The sequence below is a fragment of the Fukomys damarensis genome, unplaced genomic scaffold (assembly GCF_012274545.1).
Source record: "Fukomys damarensis isolate Sample0158 unplaced genomic scaffold, DMR_v1.0_HiC HiC_scaffold_3, whole genome shotgun sequence".
NCBI lineage: Eukaryota > Metazoa > Chordata > Mammalia > Rodentia > Bathyergidae > Fukomys > Fukomys damarensis.
In genome coordinates, this window is record NW_022900915.1 from 28,769,279 (window position 1) to 28,792,797 (window position 23,519).

At 33.2% G+C, this 23,519-nt stretch overlaps 1 protein-coding gene across 1 annotated transcript in view; it reads left to right on the forward strand.

Moving 5' to 3' along the window:
- The window catches only part of St8sia4 (ST8 alpha-N-acetyl-neuraminide alpha-2,8-sialyltransferase 4), an 82,357-nt gene that overhangs the window by 29,189 nt on the left and 29,649 nt on the right, over positions 1-23,519 (forward strand). Inside the window, exon 4 of the mRNA XM_010603347.2 lies at positions 5,899-6,192. Within this exon, the coding sequence (XP_010601649.1) occupies positions 5,899-6,192 (294 nt within the window). The remainder of the gene's footprint in view (positions 1-5,898; positions 6,193-23,519) is intronic.

Consider the following 23,519-nt stretch of genomic DNA (forward strand, 5'->3'; position numbering starts at 1 on the left):
AAAAAAAAAAAAAAAAAAAAAAAAAAAAGGAAGAAAAGGTATTACAATAAAACACTCTGACTATAATGACTCTTTCCTATTGCCCAGATTCTTCCCTCCTGACATGCTGGATTTAGTAATTTAGGGTGATAAATAGGGCTCTTTTTCTTTTGTCCTTACCTGAAGACTTAGAATAATGAATTTTAGAGCTTTCTGTCATTCATCACTTAGTATTAAAGAATATATTTGTGTATCACCATATAATACATTTGAATTTGTTAAAGATAATAATGCCTTCTAGTATTCTACTGATAGTTTTGAGAGAATTCTTTCAGTGTAGTATTATTTTCAAACTATCTTCATCCCAATGCTAACGATTTGGACTTCCAACAATAACATTTCTGGCATGCACACCATTAATAAGAAATAAATCTCCAGAAGAGAAAGAAAAACATATTTCAATTGTACTTTCACATGCTACTGTATTTATGACTAAATTTTCTTTTTTTCTTTTTGTGCTCTTGTGGCTTTTCTCTGTTCCCAGGGATTAAGAAATACACACAGTTTAAGAGAATGTGCTTTAAAGCTGGGCATGGTGGTACCTGCCTGTAATCCCAACACTCAGGAGGCTGAGGCAGGAGGATCGCTGCAAATTTGAGACCAGCCTGGGCTATACAGTGATTTCCAGAGCAGTCTGAACTACATAGTGAGACCCTGTATCAAAAAAAAAAAAAAGAGAGAGAGAAAGAGAGAGAGAGAAAATGTGATTTAAATCTGCCTCTATTTCTTACTGTTATGCAGTCTTGGACAATTTATCTGGAACTATATTCTCAACAATAGTAACATACAGCAAGAGTGTCTATGATGGGCTTATTGTGAGAGCTGCATATTATATTACAAGTAAAAGGGTACCTAGTGCATCATAAGGAATTTTTAAGATGTAGCTAGTATTTTTCTTCTTATAATGACAATAAATATTTTTATTATTTTATATAACAATTATTATAGTATGAGGTCTAGTCAGATACTGTTCATCTCCTGAATAATTGAGTTATATATTTTAAAGCTATAATTACCATACTATGGACTTTCACATTTTCCATACTTCCTGTACAATCAAACCAGCTTTGTTAATCAAGATACTTGCAGGTTGGCCCCATCAGCCATGCAGTCCCCAATTTCTTAGAGACAAAACCTAACTTCTAGCACAAATGGCTTATTGTGTTATAAAGAAAACTTAATCTTTCTCATGCTATTCCTCAAAATGATCTCCCTATTTGACGTGGTTTTTAATTTTCCTGCATATTTTTCAAAAAAATTCTAATCACAATAGATTGTAAATGGAAGAACAAAGCATGTTGTGAAAGGAATTAACATAATCTGGTATGCACTATTTGCCCAGAGAAAGGAATTTGGAAAGGAAATTTTATTTCATTTAATATTCTCAATAGCATTTCAATCAGTACAGCTTAATTATGGAAAAAATTTTAATATCAAATATTTTTGTCAATTACACCCCAGAAAAGTATAAAAAAATAATAATTTTAATATGGATACACAATATGCATTCCTTGGCATTCTTCCCTCACCATTTTCTACTCCCCAACATCTAACAATTTCATATTATAATTATAGTAAATATGAACAAAAATTCAACTTGTGCTCTGAACAGAGTGTAGAATTCACATAGTCTAACATATTTCTGGGTATGCTGGTCTTCATTCTGTAGAAGGATTTGAGGTTTTGTTTTGTTTTGTTTTTAAGGTCTCTGGATTTCCCTAGAAGTTATATGACACTGTTCTTCTCACCCTTGACAGTAATAGAAACAAATCTGGGTTTGTGAAAAAATTTTTCTGTTCAATTTAGTCACATCATTATGAGTTGCTTGTTTATTTATGTGAACTTAAGGATTGTATTAATTGTGATCTCAACCCCAAGCATAATATGCATGCTGTGTGTTTGTATTTTACACGTGAATTTGATATACTGAAAATGAAAATCTTCTACATGATTTTTTCATCTTTATTTCTTATACTTTCTTTACTACATAATGGTCAACCACAGATAAATCTATTTCTAGCCCTGTGATTCAAACATCAAAAAAGTCTTATCAAGTAGTTGCTTAATACTCTTTTTAATATTTTGGAAATCCTATCATTCAGAAGATTTGAGGTATAGACATTAGGCTAATTTAAAACCTTTTACTTAATAACTGCTTAGAACTTTGTGAATTTTATGGCCACCTGGCCTTGAAAAGTATGTCTGAGATTAAAACCTAGGGATAAATTATAAAGCACTATTTCTTCCACATGAGGGTTGATATGAAAGATGAAAGTAGAGACATTGCTAGAAGAAATCATATGTATAAACAGCACCAATGAAAACTCCCATGCTGAAGTCATTTTAAATTAGTCTATGCTTTTCTTTTATAAATTGCATGCCCCTGGAAATATCTCTTAATCATCTTGACTTCAGCTCTTCTTCTGAAAGTGGACGTAAAACTACTCCTGACCCTAAGCAAAAAGGATTGGTTTCCAGTCTATTTGGAGTCTATTACCTTCTTCTCAATGAGTGACAGTTTGCTTATTCCAGCTCCTCCTAGCAATTCTGAGAGGGTAACAAGAAATCCCTCACCCCCCAAAAAAATAGATGAGATATTTTTTTCTTTCACTGGGTTCTTCAAGGTGAGAAGCAAGAAGGAAGGAGACAGACTCAATAAATTTTTTCTGGGAGCCAAAGATGGAAGAGACATTTTCTCATATCCCACTGGACTGGCAAATGTGGATGTGGTCCTATTGGTGATGACTGGCTTGGCCAAAGGATCCCAGTGTTAGTACTGAGAAGACACAGTGAAATTGGCTATGAATAAAAGGGTGGTGATTAGTGTCTGGAGGTTGTTTCACCATTAACCAAAGTGGGAGCAGTGGTTTATGACCCACCCAAAGTCATTTTCTTTTAATTTATGTTATAGGTGAAAGGATGTAACAACCTCCAACTACCACAGAACACTATTTCACCTCAGTGTCTTAGGAGGCTAATTCTGTGACCTGCACTAAAGTATAAAGTACACCTGGAATGAAAAAAATAAATGGCTAAAAGAATGAACCTCATCTTCTTGATATTATTAGCAATGTCTGTCAAGATTATATTTGGGATAAAACTTATATTGTAAGATACCATGGATAATTAAGAAGCCAGGAAAAGGATTCTGAGTAACATTGTGTATACTCCATGAGCTGTCAACAGAGGCCTGCTGAGTAAATAAAAGAGAAACTTCTACTTGCTTATATTGGGGATATATAGGAGAAGTGCAGAGAACACTGGCAAATCTGGGATATAATCCTCAGTATGAAATTCACATAATAAGTGTGCCTTTCTTATGAGTTTTAAAATTAGTATTTTATACAGCCTTGAAATAAATGAATATACCTTCAGTTGGGCCTATAAAGAAAATTGAAAATTCTTGACATGCAGCGTGAGATGACAGAAGAAAATTCAGAGGTCTAGGGTGCATTTCTGCAGGTGTTCAATCAACAATGGAGAATCAACATGAATACATTGATAACTAAGCCGCTTAGTGTAAATAGGAAGTTTGGGTAACATCTAATTTTGTGTGTATGTTTTCATGTTTTTGATTTGTCAAAAAATAGTTTAGCAGTATAAAAATTAATTTGAGTAAAAATAATAGAGCTCGAGTCTATTAAATCCTCATCTGGACTCAGCAGTTCTGGCTTTCAAAGGATCTGTCATTTACAGCTTGCCCACTCTTCCATTTTGTGAGGTAAAGAATAATATGAGTAATCAAGTATCGTTTCATAAATGCTTGAGACACATTCTTGTTACTTTTGAATATTATTACCTCTAAGAAGATTTTTTGAAAGAAAGATGCAAATTTTGTGATTGAGAGTGCTTTTATATTCTTGCTCAATCAGCAGTATTGCTGTCGGCAGTGCTCTGGAGTTCATAAATTTACTGAACTTCTGCAGTGCAACACAGCTGGTTGGTTATTCTGGCTTGCTCAAATTACACATTTTATAACTTTAATAATTATCAAATTCTCCATTTCCTATGAATCTTCTAGTAGGATGTTCACTGAGTATCTGAAGGTGTACAGTGGGTTTTCGAAGCAGTCCTATTTCTGATATCATTATCATGATGGAAATTAAAAATATTCCAGTGATAATTTTGAATTTAGAGGAGAAGTAAAATAATCTATTATATGATAGTGCATATATACATATAAATTGAAAAGATAGTAATCTTTAATCTATAACAATGTTTTTTCTTTTTTTCCTTTCACCCTAGATCACATAGAATTGCTTAACAGGGTGAGGTGAAAGAGATTAGTTATTATCGATAAATGTTTCAGGAGTAATAACATGTACTAATTGAGAGATAAGGAAGGATAAACAAAGCAGTATGAATAGTAGAATGCATGTTTTTAATTAAAATTTAAGGTGTTTGAGAATTTATTTAAGGCACCAAAATGCACAACCAAGAGGAATATTAGAAACTTTCATAGTGGAGTCAAACCTACAAACGTGCTGAAACAATAAAACCATTGAAGACTGTTCCCTTGAAAGGCTGATAAAGAATAAGAAGTAGAAGTTCTATGTTTTAGAGTGTATGTATGTTGGTGTGTGTGTGTGTGTTCTCACAAAGGTATAGATTGAATCTATTCAAATGGCTTTTATCAAAACAGTGATTCTTGGGCCAGGGATTTAGCTCAGTGATTCCACTCCTGCCTCCCAAGCACACAAGCGCCAGAGTTCGATTCCCGGTACCAAAAAAACACACAAAAAAACAGTGATTCTTATTTGTTAAAAATCTAATTTTCATGCATGACCCGATTAAAATCTGCTTTTACACATGCTAAATATAATGTTTTTTGAAAAGCTGTTTCTTAAGCTAAATATCCAAAAGTTAATGTTATGGAGTCAAAGCATCATAAATTAAGGATGAATTCAAGGTGCTTTACAACATTGTTTTATGAGTAAAGACGGTATCATGTTACAAAAGTAAAATCAAATCCAAGCTCTTTTCAAGGCCCTAAGGCTCCAGTGGGAGATTTGGGAGATTACAATCTCCTATCCTATTTTCTCTTTATATATGCATTCCTTAAAGACGGAGATGGCTTAACAAAGACAGCAGGTACCTTGAGAATGTCAAAAGGACCAGAAAGGCTGCAATTTGACCCAATAGTAAGGGCTTTTTCATATTAGTTAATATCTCAGAAAGGCATATTAATTAGAACATCTTTATTTTTCTTACATACTTCATCATTTAGTCCCAAAGAAAGCAATTGCAAGTATGTTTGTGCAAAATGCTGTAAGCAATTGTACTGTCTCCCTAACCTTAGAATATACAAAAGCCAAATTACTTCTATAGGTATGTGTATAAAGTTGTTGAAAAGACTTGAACATGCCTAGCAGTGCAGATTGGAGGAATGTCGAGTCAAATGTGTTTTACTTATAGAACAGCAGATGATTTAGATTGACTCTCACATGGCAACGGAGTCCTTGTGAATTTACATCATGTGGTTTTATAAAGGTAACTGCAAGAATTTTTTTTTTTTTTGTACCAGGGATTAAACTCTGGACCTTTCACTTGCAAGGCAGGTGGTGGAACCACTGAACTAATTCCCTGACTCCTTTTTTGTAAGAATGTTCTTAAATGACAGGTTGAATATAAGTGGTCAGATCAACCATGTATGTGGAGTACATATCTTTGCTGAAAGCATATACTCCTTAATGTATAATGACTTATTGAAAATATAGTTTACCAAGTGGATTATTCTTAGAATTTTTCAACTGGTCAAATAACATATTTGTTCCTCACTCTTCCTTTCCATACATACCATCTATGAGTGGGTATTTCATATTTATTTTTCATATCTCCCTTGATGTTTTTCCTCTACAGGTGTAATCTAGCTCCTGTGGTGGAGTTTTCTGCAGATGTGGGAACTAAATCAGATTTTATCACCATGAATCCATCAGTTGTGCAAAGAGCATTTGGAGGCTTTCGGAATGAGAGTGACAGAGAAAAATTTGTGCATAGACTTTCTATGCTGAATGACAGTGTCCTTTGGATCCCTGCTTTCATGGTTAAAGGAGGAGAGAAGCACGTGGAATGGGTTAATGCATTAATCCTTAAGAATAAACTGAAAGTGCAAACTGCCTACCCATCACTGAGGCTCATTCATGCCGTCAGAGGGTAAGTGACTGGAATTCAACACATAACCAAACACTTTCCCTAGACAGACAGGAGCCTCGTTGTAACACCCAGATACCTATGATTCCATGTTGAATAATGGTTACCCTTCTCATGGCCATTTTTGTACAGTTTTGTTTGTACTCTTACTATTTTAAATCATCTTCTTTCTTGAAAAACAAAACTGTTGAACTCTGCATTTGTTTTTGTCTGCACGTGAACAAACTACTGATCTTCATTTCCTGTGATAAAGAGTAATGAGAATGCATGGTAAAAATAATGAGTTTAGAATAACAAAGACTATGACAGAAGTGCTAAATGGCTAGGGGGCAATGTTACAGAAGTGTACAAGTTATATGTATTTAGGAGTTATTAAGTCCCGTCTGTATGTAAGAGTCCTAAAAGTATGATAGAAGGTTGGCTGAGATAATACCTTAAATTACAGATGTGATTATTATGAATTAAGTCAACATTTCCATTTCTTAAACATAACCTTAAGAGAAAAAATGTAGTTAAAAATGCTTTAATTAGAAGAGACTAATGAATCAAAGTCCAAATCCAGTAATACAGAGTTGTGTGAAAATAGATAACTCACATATAAACAATTATGTGTATTTACTAAAAGTATACTCAGTGCCACAAACTTTCCATAGAAAAATGATTAAGATTTGATTACTATCCTTAGAATGCACAAGCTTTATGTAGAGAAAGTGGCCTACACTACTTTTGCAACACATTATATTTTGTCAGGAGTTTATTTTCTCAATTCATTAGCAAAACCAAAATGTAAAATATGAACAAGATTGAAATAATGGATTTTCAGTGTGTTAGCATTCATTTAGAATTATATAAAGTTAACAGTGGTGAACCCTCATGGGCTCTTCCGGAAGTTTGTAAATGAGGTCTCACTGTGTTGCTCAAGGAGGGCCTGAGCTCACCCAACACTCATGCCTCGGCCTCTTGAGTCAGGAGACAGGCACCACTATTCCTGCCTCAGATAGCTTAAAACATAAGAATTGCAAATGCTTTAAGTAATTTATCCTTGCTCTTCTTCTGTTTCCTGTTATTCACTTTCTTCTATAGTTGTTTAGATAGAAGCTATTTCATTAACTCTTAGATGTTACAGTCCCCAAAGCCCAATAAGAATAAACTTCTGACTATTATTAAAGCAAATGATATGTTTTATTTTAACTGCTGTGTTTTAGTAATGTTAACTGGACTGATTTTGAGCTTTCCAGAAAGAACACGTCTCACTATCTTCCTATTCATATATCTTCATATTCCTCCCCTTAAGTCAAGGGATTGAATTCTAAGGCATTGCCCAGCATGTGAAAGTAGCTCTAGTGTCACCTTTCACTTCAAATGAGATGGAAATTTGTACACACGGTGTGCCTGAAAGGCTATTTTATTTATGGAACTTTTGAAACTAATACATTGATGCATGCAATATTCTTTTTTCAACATAAAGTATCCTGAGATAGAATAGGAAGTGTGAATACTGATAAGGAAGATTTATATGAAATGAAAGCAAAGGCAAACTCCCCAGAGACCTATTGTTTAAGTGACTGTTTTATATCACTTTTGATTTATCTCTCTAAAACTCTGTGGTTAATGCAGTGTGGCAAAATAGTTTCAATCCTCTGTTGATTACTGAAGTTTGTTAACTCTCATAAAAGCTTAGAGCACCCATAAATGCATTTTAGGGTGGGGATAATCACAATGCTAAAAGATGCAGTCCATCCCAAGTACTGCAGTCACAAACTCACAGTGTAGTTGTTCTATTTTGTCACTACATTGTAAGAATGAATTTTTAATAGGATGGTAGCTAGCTGACACTGACGTGGTAAGCTGCTGTTTTTTGTGACACAGGATAAACACTTGACCTGAAAACTCACACGCGATTATTATTAATAAAAGTAAATGATGCTATGTGATGCCAGCACCATAGAAAGAAATTTTAAAGATTCCTGACATTTCTATATTGAACATCTTCACCATGTTATTTGGGGGGGGACCAGGGATCAAACTTGGGACTTTCTGCTTGCAAAACAGGTGGTGGAACCACTGAACTAAATCCCTGGCCCACCAACCTGATTGTTAAGAGAATAAAACTTCAGTTCATATAGGTCCTTAACATTTTTACAAAATGAGAGTGGCTTTTTATTTTTTTCTTTAGCTTTTTGTGGACAAACTTTTACCTTCATATTTGAAAATCTCAGAGTCTTTTTAAGTTAAATCAAAGGACTATTATACATATGATATATATTAATATATATGCTTTCTGTGCTTATATATATGAGTGTGCATATATATATATATATATATATATATACACACAAACAAATATATATAGAGAGAATATTCATGGAGGTTAGAATGTATACATAATATGTAGGTACAGAATTTATATATATGTGTGTCTATGTTTATTTTTCATATATATGACAATTAAACTACATAATCCTAGAATAGATTTTGCACAATTCATGCTTATTTAAAAAAGATATGTATTTTACAAAAAGTTTATAACTATAAATATCCATAAAAAAGCAAATTCATTATCAAAACTATCTATAGTTTTACAATATTCACTTATGTATATAAGCACTTATGCATACTTGTCAAAAAGATATATTCATACGAAGGTTGGTTAATATAATTATGGTGAAGTATGTGAAAATTATTTAACTTCCAAGAGAAATCTACTCTGATGTAGGAATATTTCAGTAAGCTGTTTATATCAGCATTATTAAAATTTAAGTGAACTAATTTGGGAAGTTATAGGGTTAGTATTCCTGAAGATGTTTAAGAAAATTAAACACAAACATTTTTTGACCATTCAAATATTACCTGTGTAAGATTTAGAATATAGAATCAACAAAACTCGAAGCCCAGTTGAATCATAAAAGTTTTATGACCAAAACTGAGACCAAAGATAATCTAAATAATCTTTTATTCGCTTTCAGTTATAATATCCAAGATCAGAAGGGAGAGGTTATTTCAAACTTTCTTGAAAATAATATTATTAAACAATCTGGAAAATTTCCCTATGCTGAAGCTCTTAGTTTGCAAGCCTCATACAATGCTTTTAAAGACAATAACTTTCAGAACTTTCTCAGAACTTTCACAACGTATATTTGAACTCCAATTCAAGCAACAATGCTGTAGACTATTAGATGGTCCACAGATTTCAAATAAAAAATTTTCATTGAAATGACATCTTAAGACAGTAAAATAGATAGTTGCTTATTGTATAATACTAACATTTTATATATTTTCACAAAGTCTGTAATATATGCTATGTATATAAGTGTATAATAGTCTCACAGTGTATATGTACATTATGGGATTCATTTTGCTTGTTACACATTTTGTAAATCAAACATATGCCAATAATTTGTTGGTGTTCCATATAATGAAGACACATTGCTGACTTCTATTCAACCTTCAGTCTCTTGGAGTTTTCAAATATTAATTTTAGCATACTTGGTAGACAGAAAAAATTCCCTAGTTTAAAATTAAGTGGTTAGTACTATTATGCTATATTGAATTTGTTTGTAGTAATTTCATTTTCTTTTGAGCACATAGAAATTTCTTGCATTATTGCTTTATGTAATGAAATCTTGAATTATTTTTCTGACTCAGATTATAAACTAATAATCTCTTTCATGTCTATATTTTATGGGTCTCATCCTTACTTCATCACTTTAAAATAATTACACTTGACAATTTAATTCATTTAACATATCTTCTGAATGTTCCAGGGTTTTGCTGGATTATTGTGTTTTTTAAAATCACACCATTTCTAAAATAGTAGTATTATATATGAGTATGATATGTCATAATGGTCAAAACTCTAATTTCTACTTGAACTCAGGAGGAAAAAGTCATTCTTGCAGAAATCAAATCAAGTGACTTTTCTAGTTGCTCTCTCATTTGGATAACTGTCACTGAGTTGCAAAATACTTGGTGAAACATTGTTTGTTACTAAATGAAAGGAAAGAGGCCAGCCACGTTATGGCCTGTTTATAGTTCCAGTTACTCAGGAGCCTTGCAGGATGACCATATGAGCCCAGGATGTTTTTTTTCCCCATTGTTCATTGGTACATTCAAAGCAAACAATACAGTTACATTTATCATTGGGTTCATGTACCTTTGCGTGATATATCTTGATTCTTGCTTTTTCCCCATATCCCTGCCCTCCCTTCACACCCTTCACCCTACCCTATTTACAAGGATATTGTTTCTAGTTTTCATTTTTTTCACATTTTTTCTTTTGCTTTATTTCCTTTCCCAGGAATTTGAGAACAGCCTGGGGAAGATAGGAATAGCCTGTCTCAAAACAAAAGAAAGCAAAACAAGAAAGAGAAAGAGAGAGAGAAAAGAAACATTTTATTTGTCTTTCTAGAAAGTGATTTTTAACAAATAGATTATGTTTTCGGTGTCTTTCCGCATGGACTTCTTTTTTTCAGTTTTAAGTTTAACTCAAAAATAGCATATCTCTTGTTTCAGTTATTGAATTCACCTTGCAGATGTGAAAACCCGTTTATTTTAGATGTGTATACCTATGAAAAGCTACATGAAATTAAGATGTTCCTCTCTAGATTAAACTTCATGTGAATGTCATAGACTTGTAGAAGAATTTAATTCAAAACAGACTGCCAGTCAAGTCACTAGTAAAAACATACAGTCAAGTACATACATTATTACTAGACTTCAGGAAACTAAGTTCAGCACAGTCAGTGGATTGTTTGGGAGTGCTGAATCAACTGAAAGTCATACACGGAAAAGAAATTTTATAATAAATAACTTTGAGAATGGAAATGTTCAGGCTAAGTACTTTCTGAAATTGGCTTACTTGTTTTAAATTTAGTCTTATACTAAAAGTGTTTTCATATGGTTTCTATTTTGACCTGTGATCAACACAGCTGTAATATTTCTTTATAAAACACATGTCTTAGTTTAATGTTGTAGAGTAGCTCATACTGCATAGTAGGCATTTTAAAACAAAGGAGAGTTTCATGACAGAAGGTTACTTCCCTTGCTGGAGGACTTTGAGTTACACACTTGTAGTGATACAGTATTTTTTCCTAGCTAATCTGCTTGCTCTTCGCACATAATATTGTTTCTCCTTGCAAGTCACATTGTTTATATTGTGCAACAGAGTAAGTGATTTACATCTGAGATGATGTTCATAAATGCATGGCTCAAAGGGGAGCCAGTGGACTGTAGTTTACGGGTTATCTTTGACCAAAATACTTTCCAACTCTTGGTTATTGTTCACTGAGATGGAAAGGTTTTACCAAGTGTCAAGAATTTCTTTGGACTCATGATGGAACCCTTGTGGTACTTTTGTGATACAAGACTCCTGTGCTTTTCTTCTTTGGAATATGTATTTTTTTCTTTCCAAATGTCATTTTTATTTTTTCCTTAATCTGTTTAAAAGTGAATTCCAATTGGGCATAAATTCACTGTTGTGCTATTTTCTCAGATTGACCTGGTTTCTCTTCCTTATAGTCTTATCACAAGTGATGCATGTGTCTGTTAAAATAGTCATCACAATGTGTAGCTATGTTCATATTTTTCTCTATGAGCAAAGTTATGAGAGTAAAGATTGTCATATTCTTACCGCTAGATTCCTCATAATAAATATAAATTCCTTGCATGTATTATGTGAAGTCTGGGGCACAGGGGCACAGAAAATGGCAAAACCACTAACAGAAGACATTAAAATTTAGCTCAGAATTGGTATTTACTGAAATCAAGATAAGAAGGAAGCAGGAAGAATCAAGGAAAAAATTTCCTTTTCATTCTGGGTAACTCTGTATTTTTATATGCAAGTATAGTGAAGAAAAGAACTATGGCAACAAAGGTTTGAACCACAAATAATGAGGACAGAAACGGGATAGCTTGTCTTTCAACAGTTTTTAATAAATGTATCTATCAACATGTGTGTAGCATCTACTAAGCTGTAAAGAAAGTCCTTACTAAAATGTACTGGTGTAAAGAATTGCTATATTGCCGGGGATTTAGCTCAGTGGTGCTGTTGCCTGTCCCACGAGCACAATGTCCAGAGTTCTATACCTGCCCCCCCACAAAAATTACTATATGTCAAGGTCGGATTGAAAAGTAAACTGATAATAATAATGGTAGCACATGGACTGATTATTTACAAACTCAGCCGACCAACTGAGAATTTTGCCTTAGTTATATAACTTAGTAACTTATTGTTTGAGTATTATATTTCAGAATCTGTTAGTCTTCGATTTTTAAAATAATTAATCTATTGATTTTTGATTAATTTGAATTTTAAAAATAATATTATTATGGTCCTTTTTAAAAGGAAAATGGCAGCTAAAATATTTTAGCCAAATTAAGAAATTGATTTTCATCATTTTTAAAATTCCAAGTCTGAAATTTAATAATCAGAAGAATGGTTAATCTTGCTCTATTTAAGAATTGCCAGGAAAAAACATGAATTTTTGTCATAAGTTATATTCATTATGTGAGTTAGTAGTTCTATTTTCTTTCTAATTTCAAGACTCACCCTTCTATTGAGTGTAAAAGAATCACAATGTTAGAAATTCCCTGGTTTCATTGACCTTTCACGAAAAAAAAAGGAACTTAGTCAATATGCAAAACTGTATTGAACTTATCTACTTAAAACTACTATGTAACTTATGCCGAGGAACTGAACAATTCCTGCATTCAGAGTTCACATGGGTATTAAAATAATTAATTGTGAATGTAAGGTAGATGGCAAAAATATTTAACAAAGTTAGAGTAGATTCTGCCTGGCTATGCAAAGAAATGTGATGCAATTAAGTATCCCATTAATCTTTCAAAAGCTACAATTTCTTGTCTCCTTAAAATACTTGTAGTTACACTTTAGCAGGACAGTAATGGCCTAGATTGGGTGTTTCCATGTGCTCAATTAGCTTCAGTCTGCTCATACTCACTCCTGATGTGGTTGATGATATGGTCAGAACTCCAGCGAACAACTTTCAAATTATGTCTGTATATATTTGTAATGTCAGCACAGTATGCCAGTAGTAAATAAAAGAATAAGACAAAAAACTTGGGGCTTGACACTAGAAATGCCATCTAGGACTGAGGATACTGATAAATTCTATTGTATGTTGGTCAACATGCCATGATTTCTGTTGGCAAAAGATCAAGGGAAGTGGTATCTCTGTTTCTCCTTTTTCTCTCCTCTCTAAAACCTTACCCTTTTTTAAAAATTTAGGTAGTTGTCAGTATATTTTAGTGAAATAAGTTTTGGGAATTTGGCTACAAAACATTTTAATGTCTTGTTGACAATTCCCTTATATATGTGCTTAAATAAAATCAAGAATTGGAAAGCAGGTTGGCTAGCAGTGGGTTGGATGCTCTGTCTCTTATGCATTGTAATTTGAGCCACAGACCTGTGGTTGGCCTCTCAGAACTGTCATTTACATTTTCACATCCCACAGATGACAAAAGTAGAGACAAATATTCAGGGAGAAAAAAATCACAGTGAAGAGTCCTAGTTAAGACCAACATTTTTGGTAGGAAGGGAAGACACGTTGCTGAGGTCTCTCCAGACTGCCCTCGTCAGTGTGTGCCAAATAGCCAGGGTCATTCTGTGTTCTCTACTAACATGGCAAGTGACGTTTCTTTCTTTCTTGGACTTGCCTTTCAAAATGGACAGTTTGTGATTCAGTATGGTTCTCTGAAGATGATTCTTAAATACAATAAGTGGTTATTAACATATATGGCAAATATTGTTCAGTGGAATCATAACACAAAAAGTGTGACTTTTTTTTTTTTTTTTTTACTTTTTTCAGTTCAATGTTAACTACCAGATTCTTCACATAATCCTATATTGGCACTCTCACTCTTGGGCATATTTAAAAGTAAAATTCTAATGTGATTTCCTCAGTTCTTAAGGTAGGATACTTGAGCTCTCATCTTAGCAACTAGTTTTATTCAGTGCAAAGTGTCACTGTCGACACTGAGTTGATTTCATAGTGAACGTACAGTTTTATTATTTGTTGCATTCATTTTAGATGCACACCCAACACAAGATCTTGCCCCCTGAAGTCACTGTAGATATAATGAAATCAGTGGAAGGATCTATTTCCCTATTTGTAAAAAATAAAGTAATAGGTTATAGTGCGATGAAGTAACTAAGAATTCTTAGGTACATGACTTGTATGGGTTCCCCTCAATAAATTTTACAGACTGAGTTTCCTTGAACTTTAATAGAATTTCAGTGTGAGTTGGCAGAATTAATTAAGCAATGGCAACAAGCAACTGAGTTTCAATTTAGAACTTCCTTATTTCAGATACTAAATTATATTTGCACCAAGAAACTTGAATAATAACTTAAAATAATTGAAATAATCATGTGACAACAGGTTATATCTTAACAGACTCTAAATGCAAGGCATTCCAATCACAGATACTTTTGATAATTTGGACTATGAGAAACTGACTTTTTCTTTTCTTTCTTCTACTGGAAATTATTTAAAGTAAGACTTATTTATAGCAAGTTTTCTAAATTTGTATTATTTCCATTTATGACTGTGCTACTCTAAACTTCTGTAGAAATTATCTTATAGTCAAATATAAAAATATTTGTAATACAACAAACTAATCTTATACCAAAGTGTCTGTTTTTCAGCAGTGCTTAAGAAAAGTGTATTATAATAGTAAATATTTGATTGTTTGTTTGTTGGTTGGTTTTTTGAGACAGGGTCTCACTATGTAGTTGAGACTGATTTGGAACTCACTATGTAGCCCAGGCTGGTCTCGAACTCAGGGCAATCCTTCTGCCTCAGCCTCCCGAGTGCTGGGATTATAGGCGTGCACCACCACATCCGTCAATAGTAAATATTTGAAACAGTGTTGGGGTGAGTATTAGGAACTTTACCAAAAAACTTTATTTTTGCTTATAAATAGTCAGCAGTTAGGGCTGGGGATTTAGCTCAATGGCTGTACACTTGCCTTGCAAGTGATCCCCAATACCATAAAGAAAAAGAAAGGAAGGAAGGGAGGGAGTGAAGGGGAGAGAGGAAGAGAGAGAGAGAGAGAGAGAGAGAGAGGAAAGGAAGGAAAGAAGAAAGAAAGAAAGAAAAAGAAAGAGGGAGGAAGGGGCAGCATTTTAAAAAATGAGACTTTAGACTTTGTGACAAGTTCTAGTTTCTTGTCTCCAGAACAGCCCCACCAAATAATTCATCAGCAGGTGTCCACCAATAAAAGTCACTACGAGGAAGAGTTAGTGCTGCAAACATCATTTTAGTTTGCTCAGCAGGGAAACACTTGCTCTTTTTTCTTTTTGTTTTCCTGAAAACAGATGCCAACAACAGAATTGTCGTTAATTTCAAGATTAGTAAAGTTGATTATGTTACACAGAATAATTAACAGAATATTTTATACAAATATTTTAGTAGTGTACCGGGCCTACCATTCCTATCAAACGGAGTCGCAGCAGCAAAATCCTTGAAATCACGATTCCACATTTGAAAAATCAGAATGAATAAACGTCTGCTGTAGCACATTCATACTTTCACAGGGCATTTAAGATTGCCATCCTGTTCCTGGAGCTTCACTGGGACAGAAACTGCAAAGAGTATAACAAAAGCAAGTGCTTCCTCCGGTGACAGAAATCCTAGCTTGATAGCTCAGAGGAGTACATATAGAAGGGGCAAGGTAATTTGGGAATGCTCTCGCAAGGGATTTGACAAGTGCTTAAGATGTTACCAGTGAGATATGGCATCTGTTATGAATCAGAGGTTGGCAGAAGAGTTTCCAAGAAGCATTAAAGATCAGCAGGGTGTACACCCGGAATTCCCCACAGGGCTCAGCCTCTTGTTGTGTCCTATGTGGTGCAGGGTCATCTTATCTAGAGAGAACTAATCATAATGGTTCTGATACCTTATGCCTTGAAGAAAAAATAGTACTCATCTAAGTACCACTTTACAAAAGCTTCAGAATCCAAACCATATAATGCCCCATACTGACATTTATTCTAGAAAGGATTAGAAGGCTATAATAGTAAGTAGTTACACAACTATTTAAATGAGTACTATTTAGAAACAATTCAAGGTCACAAAAATACGCTGAAAATCCATTTTATGAATCTATCGTGATATATGGTAGGTTTGACACTTCACTTTTTCTGGAATTCTCATTTAACTTGGTGTGCACAGGAAATGAGTTCTTGGATGCTCACTGTGACAGTGTGATAATTGTGAGGCATGCTGTGATTGCAAATAGATTGGAGGAGCAAGGAAAACGCGACTTTTCGGAGAATAGAACAGACAGGAACAATTTTTAGAAAGAAACCAGATAAACTCTCTTCATTTGTTTCATTCTTTGGTACTTACTTATATAGTAAGAAAAATTTAAAGATTGGCTTTTTTTTCCCCCTGAAGTAAGTGAATGTTACAAAGGCAAATATAAGTCCCGCGGGAAAGACATTCTGTGGTAGACAAAAATCTCCTACAATGTTGTGCTGCTCCCACTGACCAGTGGGTGATGGTGCCTTCTGGTTTTCGCTACAGTGGTCTGAGTGGTAGGAAATGTGTAACTCAGCATTGTGACTCATGATGAAATGAACCGCTTGGAGTGATTCTGTGTCCTCCTGCCTGCTGTGGACCTTGTAGTACTCAGGGTTGATCAGGGATTTTCTAACCAAGCTCCTGCTTGACAAGCTGAGGGAAGGTTTTGATAACTTGTTCTTTATTCTATTATAGCAACATATAGAAAAGAAGTTTTTTCTCTAGATCAAAATCCCCCATCTTTTTCCCTAGAATTGATCATACCTATGAATGCATATGATCAAGTAACTATATTAACTACTTCCGATTTGAAATAAAACTATAGCACTATAGTCCTCTGGTAATAAGTAGAAAAATTTGAAAAGGTGAGAATTTATAACTACTTAGAGAAACCTAAGCACATACAAAGAATATTGAAAAGTTTCTTTTCAGAATTGGACTACACAGACCAAACATAGTATGGTGTGATGTAATATAAAAGTTCAGGATTAGCAATGAGTCTTTTTAAAGGATAGAGTCATTGAAAATATTAAACTATATTGCTATGAAAGTATTTATAAGTAGTTAATAAATGTATATGGAAAAGATTTTAATTGTTTCTAACATGTTAGAATTAAATTTCTCATTTTGAGGCCCAAGTCTGTTGAAGAACATAAATTGATTTATAGGCAGAGTTGCTGATTCTAGAAGACTCTCTCTCTCTTCCAAGCCCTCTATAGAAGAGTATAACTTCATATTGGTATGATAATATTTACATTATTTTGTCGTTCACTTTTGATATATTATTTTTTGATGTAATAGTGTTGATTTATATTCCTTTGCACTCTGCCAAAATAATATTCAGTGAGTGAATGGATTCCTGTTTGTATAAGTTATCACAGATCTTGTACTGCTTCTGCTTTGTGTTTTCTGGCCAAAGATAAAAACCTGATCATTTTTCACAAACAATGGAAGGAAATAACTAAATAAACTGTCCATCAAACCAAGGATTTATAGCCCAAACTTCAAACCCAAACTTCCTTCAAAGCTTTTAAATAATTCCAACTAAAATAGAATGCTGAAAATTTATCTTTTTCAATTCTAAAAGAGATAGCACAAGTTCTATAGCTGATTTCTGAAGCATTTTGTTAAATTTAAGGTCATTTATCCACCAGGCTCTCAGGTGACATCTGCAGAACAAAATCAAGATTTTTTTCTGGAAAACTGATTGATTGGGTGCCATATTATTTGTAAAGCTTAATCCACCTGTACTTGAGATATGCTACGTTAAAAGAAATGTGAACTCAAATAAGAAAATGTTAAATATGTATCTGACCAGAGAACAAAAGGTTATTATAACAAAATAAATCGTGCTTTTAGAGCATGTTTTCTCAAAATGTGTAATTCTGCTAGAGAATTTAATGTCGATAGCCAAGGGTTAGAAAAAGAATATCATTATTTTATGACGTGCTGAAATTCCCAGTGGCAATTTATGTGCATATTTATTCCATTTATGAAAATATGCATGAGCATATATAATTGTGGTGCAAAGTGCTAAGAGTACGATGTTGATGACTTACGATGGAATCTCTGGAATTCTAGCTCAAGGTCTTTGTGTTACTATTATGACTCTTAATTTATATTTAATTTGACTTTGCTACTGCATATTCCTGATATAATCAGTTACTAAGGTTTGTACTGAATGACTAAATTATAATTTAGATATTACTTCTAGTCAAAATAAATTATAGCATGCTATTATTTGCTAGCTATTTGTTGCTTATCTATTTATGCAATATAATATTGGTCTTTATGAGAACCTCAGAACAGAAATATATTCTATAGTTTCTGATCATTTTCCTGTTAGAACAGCAACCTAATGATGACCAATTTAATTCCAGTCTGCTGATCTTTTTAACAACATAGATACTTAAAAATAAAGTTTCTTGCCAAAATTAACAATGATATTTCAAATTGAAATTTCAATTTCTACACTTTAATTATTTTTAAGTCACAGTATTTGACAATAATGGATATTTGTTTCTTCATTATCACAATAAGGTAGAACTAAATTTAAACGTTTTCTATGGTCTGAGAATTGGTTTCCAAAGTTTCACAACACAATGACCCCTGTGTCTCTTCCCTTATGACACCAGCTGCAAGCACTAAGGTTTCTCTGTAGCTTTGTTGAGTTCTTTAGTTTTTTATTAGTATCAGCTTCCCACATTATTCGTTTCTATAACCATTAGTTTCATTATTCTGTCTCTAAGGAGTAGAGTTAGGTAAAAACACATCTGGTAATCGATTCAGACACTCATGAAAGAAGACTTTGCAAACGATCTAATCAAGGTGCCATTTTGAAATAAATTATATAAAGATGTTCTTGGACAGTTTCGTAACATATCCAGTAGTTTTGTCTCAAATAAACATCTCTCATTGCTAGTCTAAGAACCTGAACATTGAGTAGTTTTAGAAATTCCTCTTTAGATAATGTGAGCTAATAAATGCTTAGCAAAGAGTTCTCTGAAAAACATTCAAAACTGAATTCACAAGGTTTGCTGGTTTTCATTTGTAAATGCTCCCAACATATCCAATTTCAAATTAATTATGAGATATCAACCAGTTTGCTAAGTTCCAGAAAACATGACAACAGCTTTGTGAATCAATAAGGGCCTGCCCCAGCACATCAGAATAGATGAAATTCAAGCAGATTCATAAATGTGTTAGGGAGGAAAAACTGAAGCCATTGACAGTCAGCCTTGAGTGAAATACTTTCTATCGCACTGGATCTCCACCAGAAATATCCATCTCATTTATTAAAATGTTATTTTTATTATATCTGTCATCATAGTTTAGATTGGGTAACATAAATGTACTGGGAATAGTGATTTTTATAAAAGCAAAATCAATAACTTTCATTTAATTCTTCTCTTCTGGTTTGATATACTAATCAAATATAAGAATGCATAATACATATTTTATATAACCATCCTTAAAGTGGGAGTCTTTAAGTGTTATTGACTAAAGAACATATACTAAAATTTTTCACCCTGACATTGTTCTGGACCTGACTAAAGGCTTTCCATTTAAATTTCCATTTAAATTTTATGGTATTTGTCAGAAATGGATATGTACTCTAAACATTATTGTTTACCTAGATTTTCATCTTTTATCTCTGTTAATAATCTTAATGGTAACTGTTATGATGTGACACAATTCATACATTGTAGTTTCTTTGCTACAAATATTTGAGAGCATCTTGGCAACATTTAAATCTGTCTATTTTATTCAAGAAATGTAGCATTTGTGACATGAATTCTCTCAGGTAAAATATATGTTCACTTACATAACTTTAAAATTTCATCTCTTAATCACTTAGTCTGAAAAGCAAGATTATATTAGTAAAAAATGATCACATTTTGTTTGATAAAGTAAAATTGCATTGGCTTTTACTTTGAAATAAATATATAGAAGAAAAATAACTTCTGATACAAGTTTTATACAAAAGAATTGCATTTTAATTCATTATAATATCTGTACTATAATAAATACATGACGTGTGATTAAAAAAATGGTCTGTTTAAAATTTTTTTTAAATCACAATATAAGATGCATTGCTATTAATCCCCCTCAACATACTCCCTTCGACTTCAGAGATGATTGTGTCATCTTCCTGGTCACTTTCTGAAGCAGCTCTGAAAGTCCTTTCACATGTGTCTTCAGTTGTAGTTCTGTGTCTGCCTCAGTCCAAAATGTTTACCTTTCATAGTAGTTTTGACTTTGGGGAACAGCAGGAAGACATGGTGCCTGATCCAGAGAACAGAGTGGATGAGGACACAAAGTAGTGGTTTTACATTTGGATCTCACACGATGAAGACGCGGACAGCTGAGGACTTTCAGAATTGCTTCCCAAAGTGAAAAAAACGTTGGGATAAGTATATTGGAAGCAACTATGGTATTTTGAGGGGAATTAAGGGTAATGTTTCTTTTGCTGTAATAATAATTATTTTTAATTTAAACATTCATGGCATTTTGGTTATATATGTATGCCACGTTTAATATACAATGAGTCATTCATCATGCATCAAATTCTATTTCTAAATTCAAAGCAATAATGAAGATTTTTATTAAACAAATTGTTAATACAGATTAAAGTTCATTTCCAAATAAAAAAGGTAACTATGTGTGATGTAGTAGCTCAGTATGTTTTGAGTAAAAAAAAAAAAATTTCAGCTGTGATGTTCTTCTATTTATTCAAAGATCTTCTAGGTTAAGAATTTATATATTTGGGCCAGGGATTTTAGCTTAGTGGGTCCACCGCCTGCCTTGCAAGCACAAGGACTGAAATTCGATCCCTGGTACCAAAAAAGGAAAAATAAATAAAAGAACTGAAATAGTTATTCCTCATTGAGCCATAAAAAGATTGTCACAACCAAAAGGAATTAGAACCAAATTTTTTTTGTTAGGATACTTTAGACAATACACAGATCATCAGCACTCTAGACATACTAGATTAAATAAAAGAAAATGGTATATTCAAAATCAATTTTGTGTGCTTCTGCTGACAAAATAAAATAGTGATTGTTTCATCTAAAAACCTCCTACATTCATTTTCATGCTTAACTGCGACTCCATTGTCACCATTGTATCTAAAATATTTTGCCGTTCTTGCATGAAGAAGACTTGGCCAGTGCCAAGAACTGTTAAATATTACAGATAGAGATTCTACATCTTTTGTTTCTATTAGCAATTCTGTCTGGATTGATGTAGGGAGAGCAAAGAAAGATAAGATTTACAGATGTAAGTTTAAATATTGGTAATAGGTTTCTGCTTCTCACAGGGCTTATGAACTCTGCTTATTTTATTTCCTTATGAAAAGATGTGGAAGTGTGTGTATATGTGTGTGTGTGTGTGTGTGTGTGTGTGTGTATTTATATTTGGACAATCACTTCAGGTGCTTGAGCTCCATCCTATGTTATTTAAAGCTCCTCACCCTTAAAATAAAAACAACCTTCTGTTTATATTGTTTTACTTGGCTTGCCAATGATTTGTGGAGAGTTAGGACTTCTGAGTTTGGAATGGAATGAAAAAATAAAAGGTCCAAAGAGAAAAATAAAGTATTTCCCATACTAAATAGTATTCAGGAATTATCATCAAGTGATAATTTGGAAGTAGTTGCTTGAGACTAAGATATAAGTTCACTTATTAGTTTGTCATTTCTCTCATGAATTTAAATAAACTGTGATACAGAAAATATAGCTTCCAAAATCAAAATATAGTTTTCCTCTCTCTCTCTATTTTTTCTTTCTTTATTAAAAGACTCAACACTGTCTCCCTGAAGCATCCTGACTGAGATTTTATATGTGGAAAGTAAAACTAATAATCAGAAGGGTTTTTTATTTCCCCCAGGTATGATGGGAGTGTGTGTGTGTGCGTGTGTGTGTGTGTGTGCGTGTGTGTGTGTGTGTTAGCACTTATGAGAAAATTCCCTAGGCTTCCTTTAGAGCTCCTGTGTGTGAAGTTAATAGTTGATAATGAGCAACACGGGAGTATTTTTACCTGGAAATTAGAAAGTTAATCTCCAAAGTATTCCATTTTATTGTAAGCATAAAACAGTAGCAATTTTCTTTGATAGAATGTATTCTTTCTGAGTATCAACATACCCTTCCAAATCTTCATTTAAATGCGATCTGGAAGTGATAAACTAAATGACTTTTCTAAATTTTTTCTAATTGTATATAGCACAAAGTGGTCATTTAAACTGTTATTTTTACATTTCTGAAATTTGTCCTTCTTAACTATGTGCAATGATAGCTTTGATTTGAGAAATTCAAGATGTCAACATGGGAACTTGTGATGTAACATTTGCTGAAGAGTAGTGAAAGTTACAGAATTCTAGCTTAGACCGATTAAGGACTACTTTGTCCTTAACTGAGAAAACGTGGTAAACTTCTTTTCTTTATTTAGATTTGAGGAGAGTCTTCTTTCTCCCCGTAGTTTTCATCAGTTAGTTCAACCTACCTACTGACTAATCTCAGAATACCTTGACAAGTTTATAAAATGCATGTTATACTCCCAAATAATATCTTGTTTTATATAATTTAACTTGAAAATGGGAAATTAATAAATCCACCTAAAATGATATGGCCATGTTGATTGTATTGCTTAGATCCTTTTCACCCCATTTTTTAGGTACAAACTCTAGAGCCAGATTTTTTATTTCCCAGTTCCACCATCCAGCAGCTCTATTAATTTGGACTAGCTCTTTATTCTCAGTGTACCTCAGTTTCTTTACTGATAAAATTGGTTTATAAGAGTGCCAACATCATGATAATCTCATTTGAGTTATATATATATAAAGCACTTAAAACTGTATCTGGCACATAAAAAATGCTAAGCCAGTTTTAGCTCTAATTAATGTGCCATTGAAAAACAGATTCAGTAAATTCTCCTTTGGGCAATTAAGAAAAGCTCATTTCTCACTTAAGGTATTTTCCTATCTCCAGGCACTACCTCCTCTTTCTGCTCTTTTATTTAAACTAATTATAATTGTTTCCAATAAACTATTTTGAAGTAAATAAAAGCTTTGGTTATAGAAACAAACAGAAGACCAAGTGATCACATCCTTTGCCTTACCCTGATTTCGGAAAGTAGTCTGCTCCATGTGTCTGAGTTTATTTTCCCTGTTCTCTCTCTCTCTCTCTCTCTCTCTCTGTCTCTCTCTCTCTCTCTCTCTCTTTCCATGCTGTTTGTCTTTCCAAAATTAATGATAGATGAATATGTCTAATGTGTTTCCAAAAGAACTAT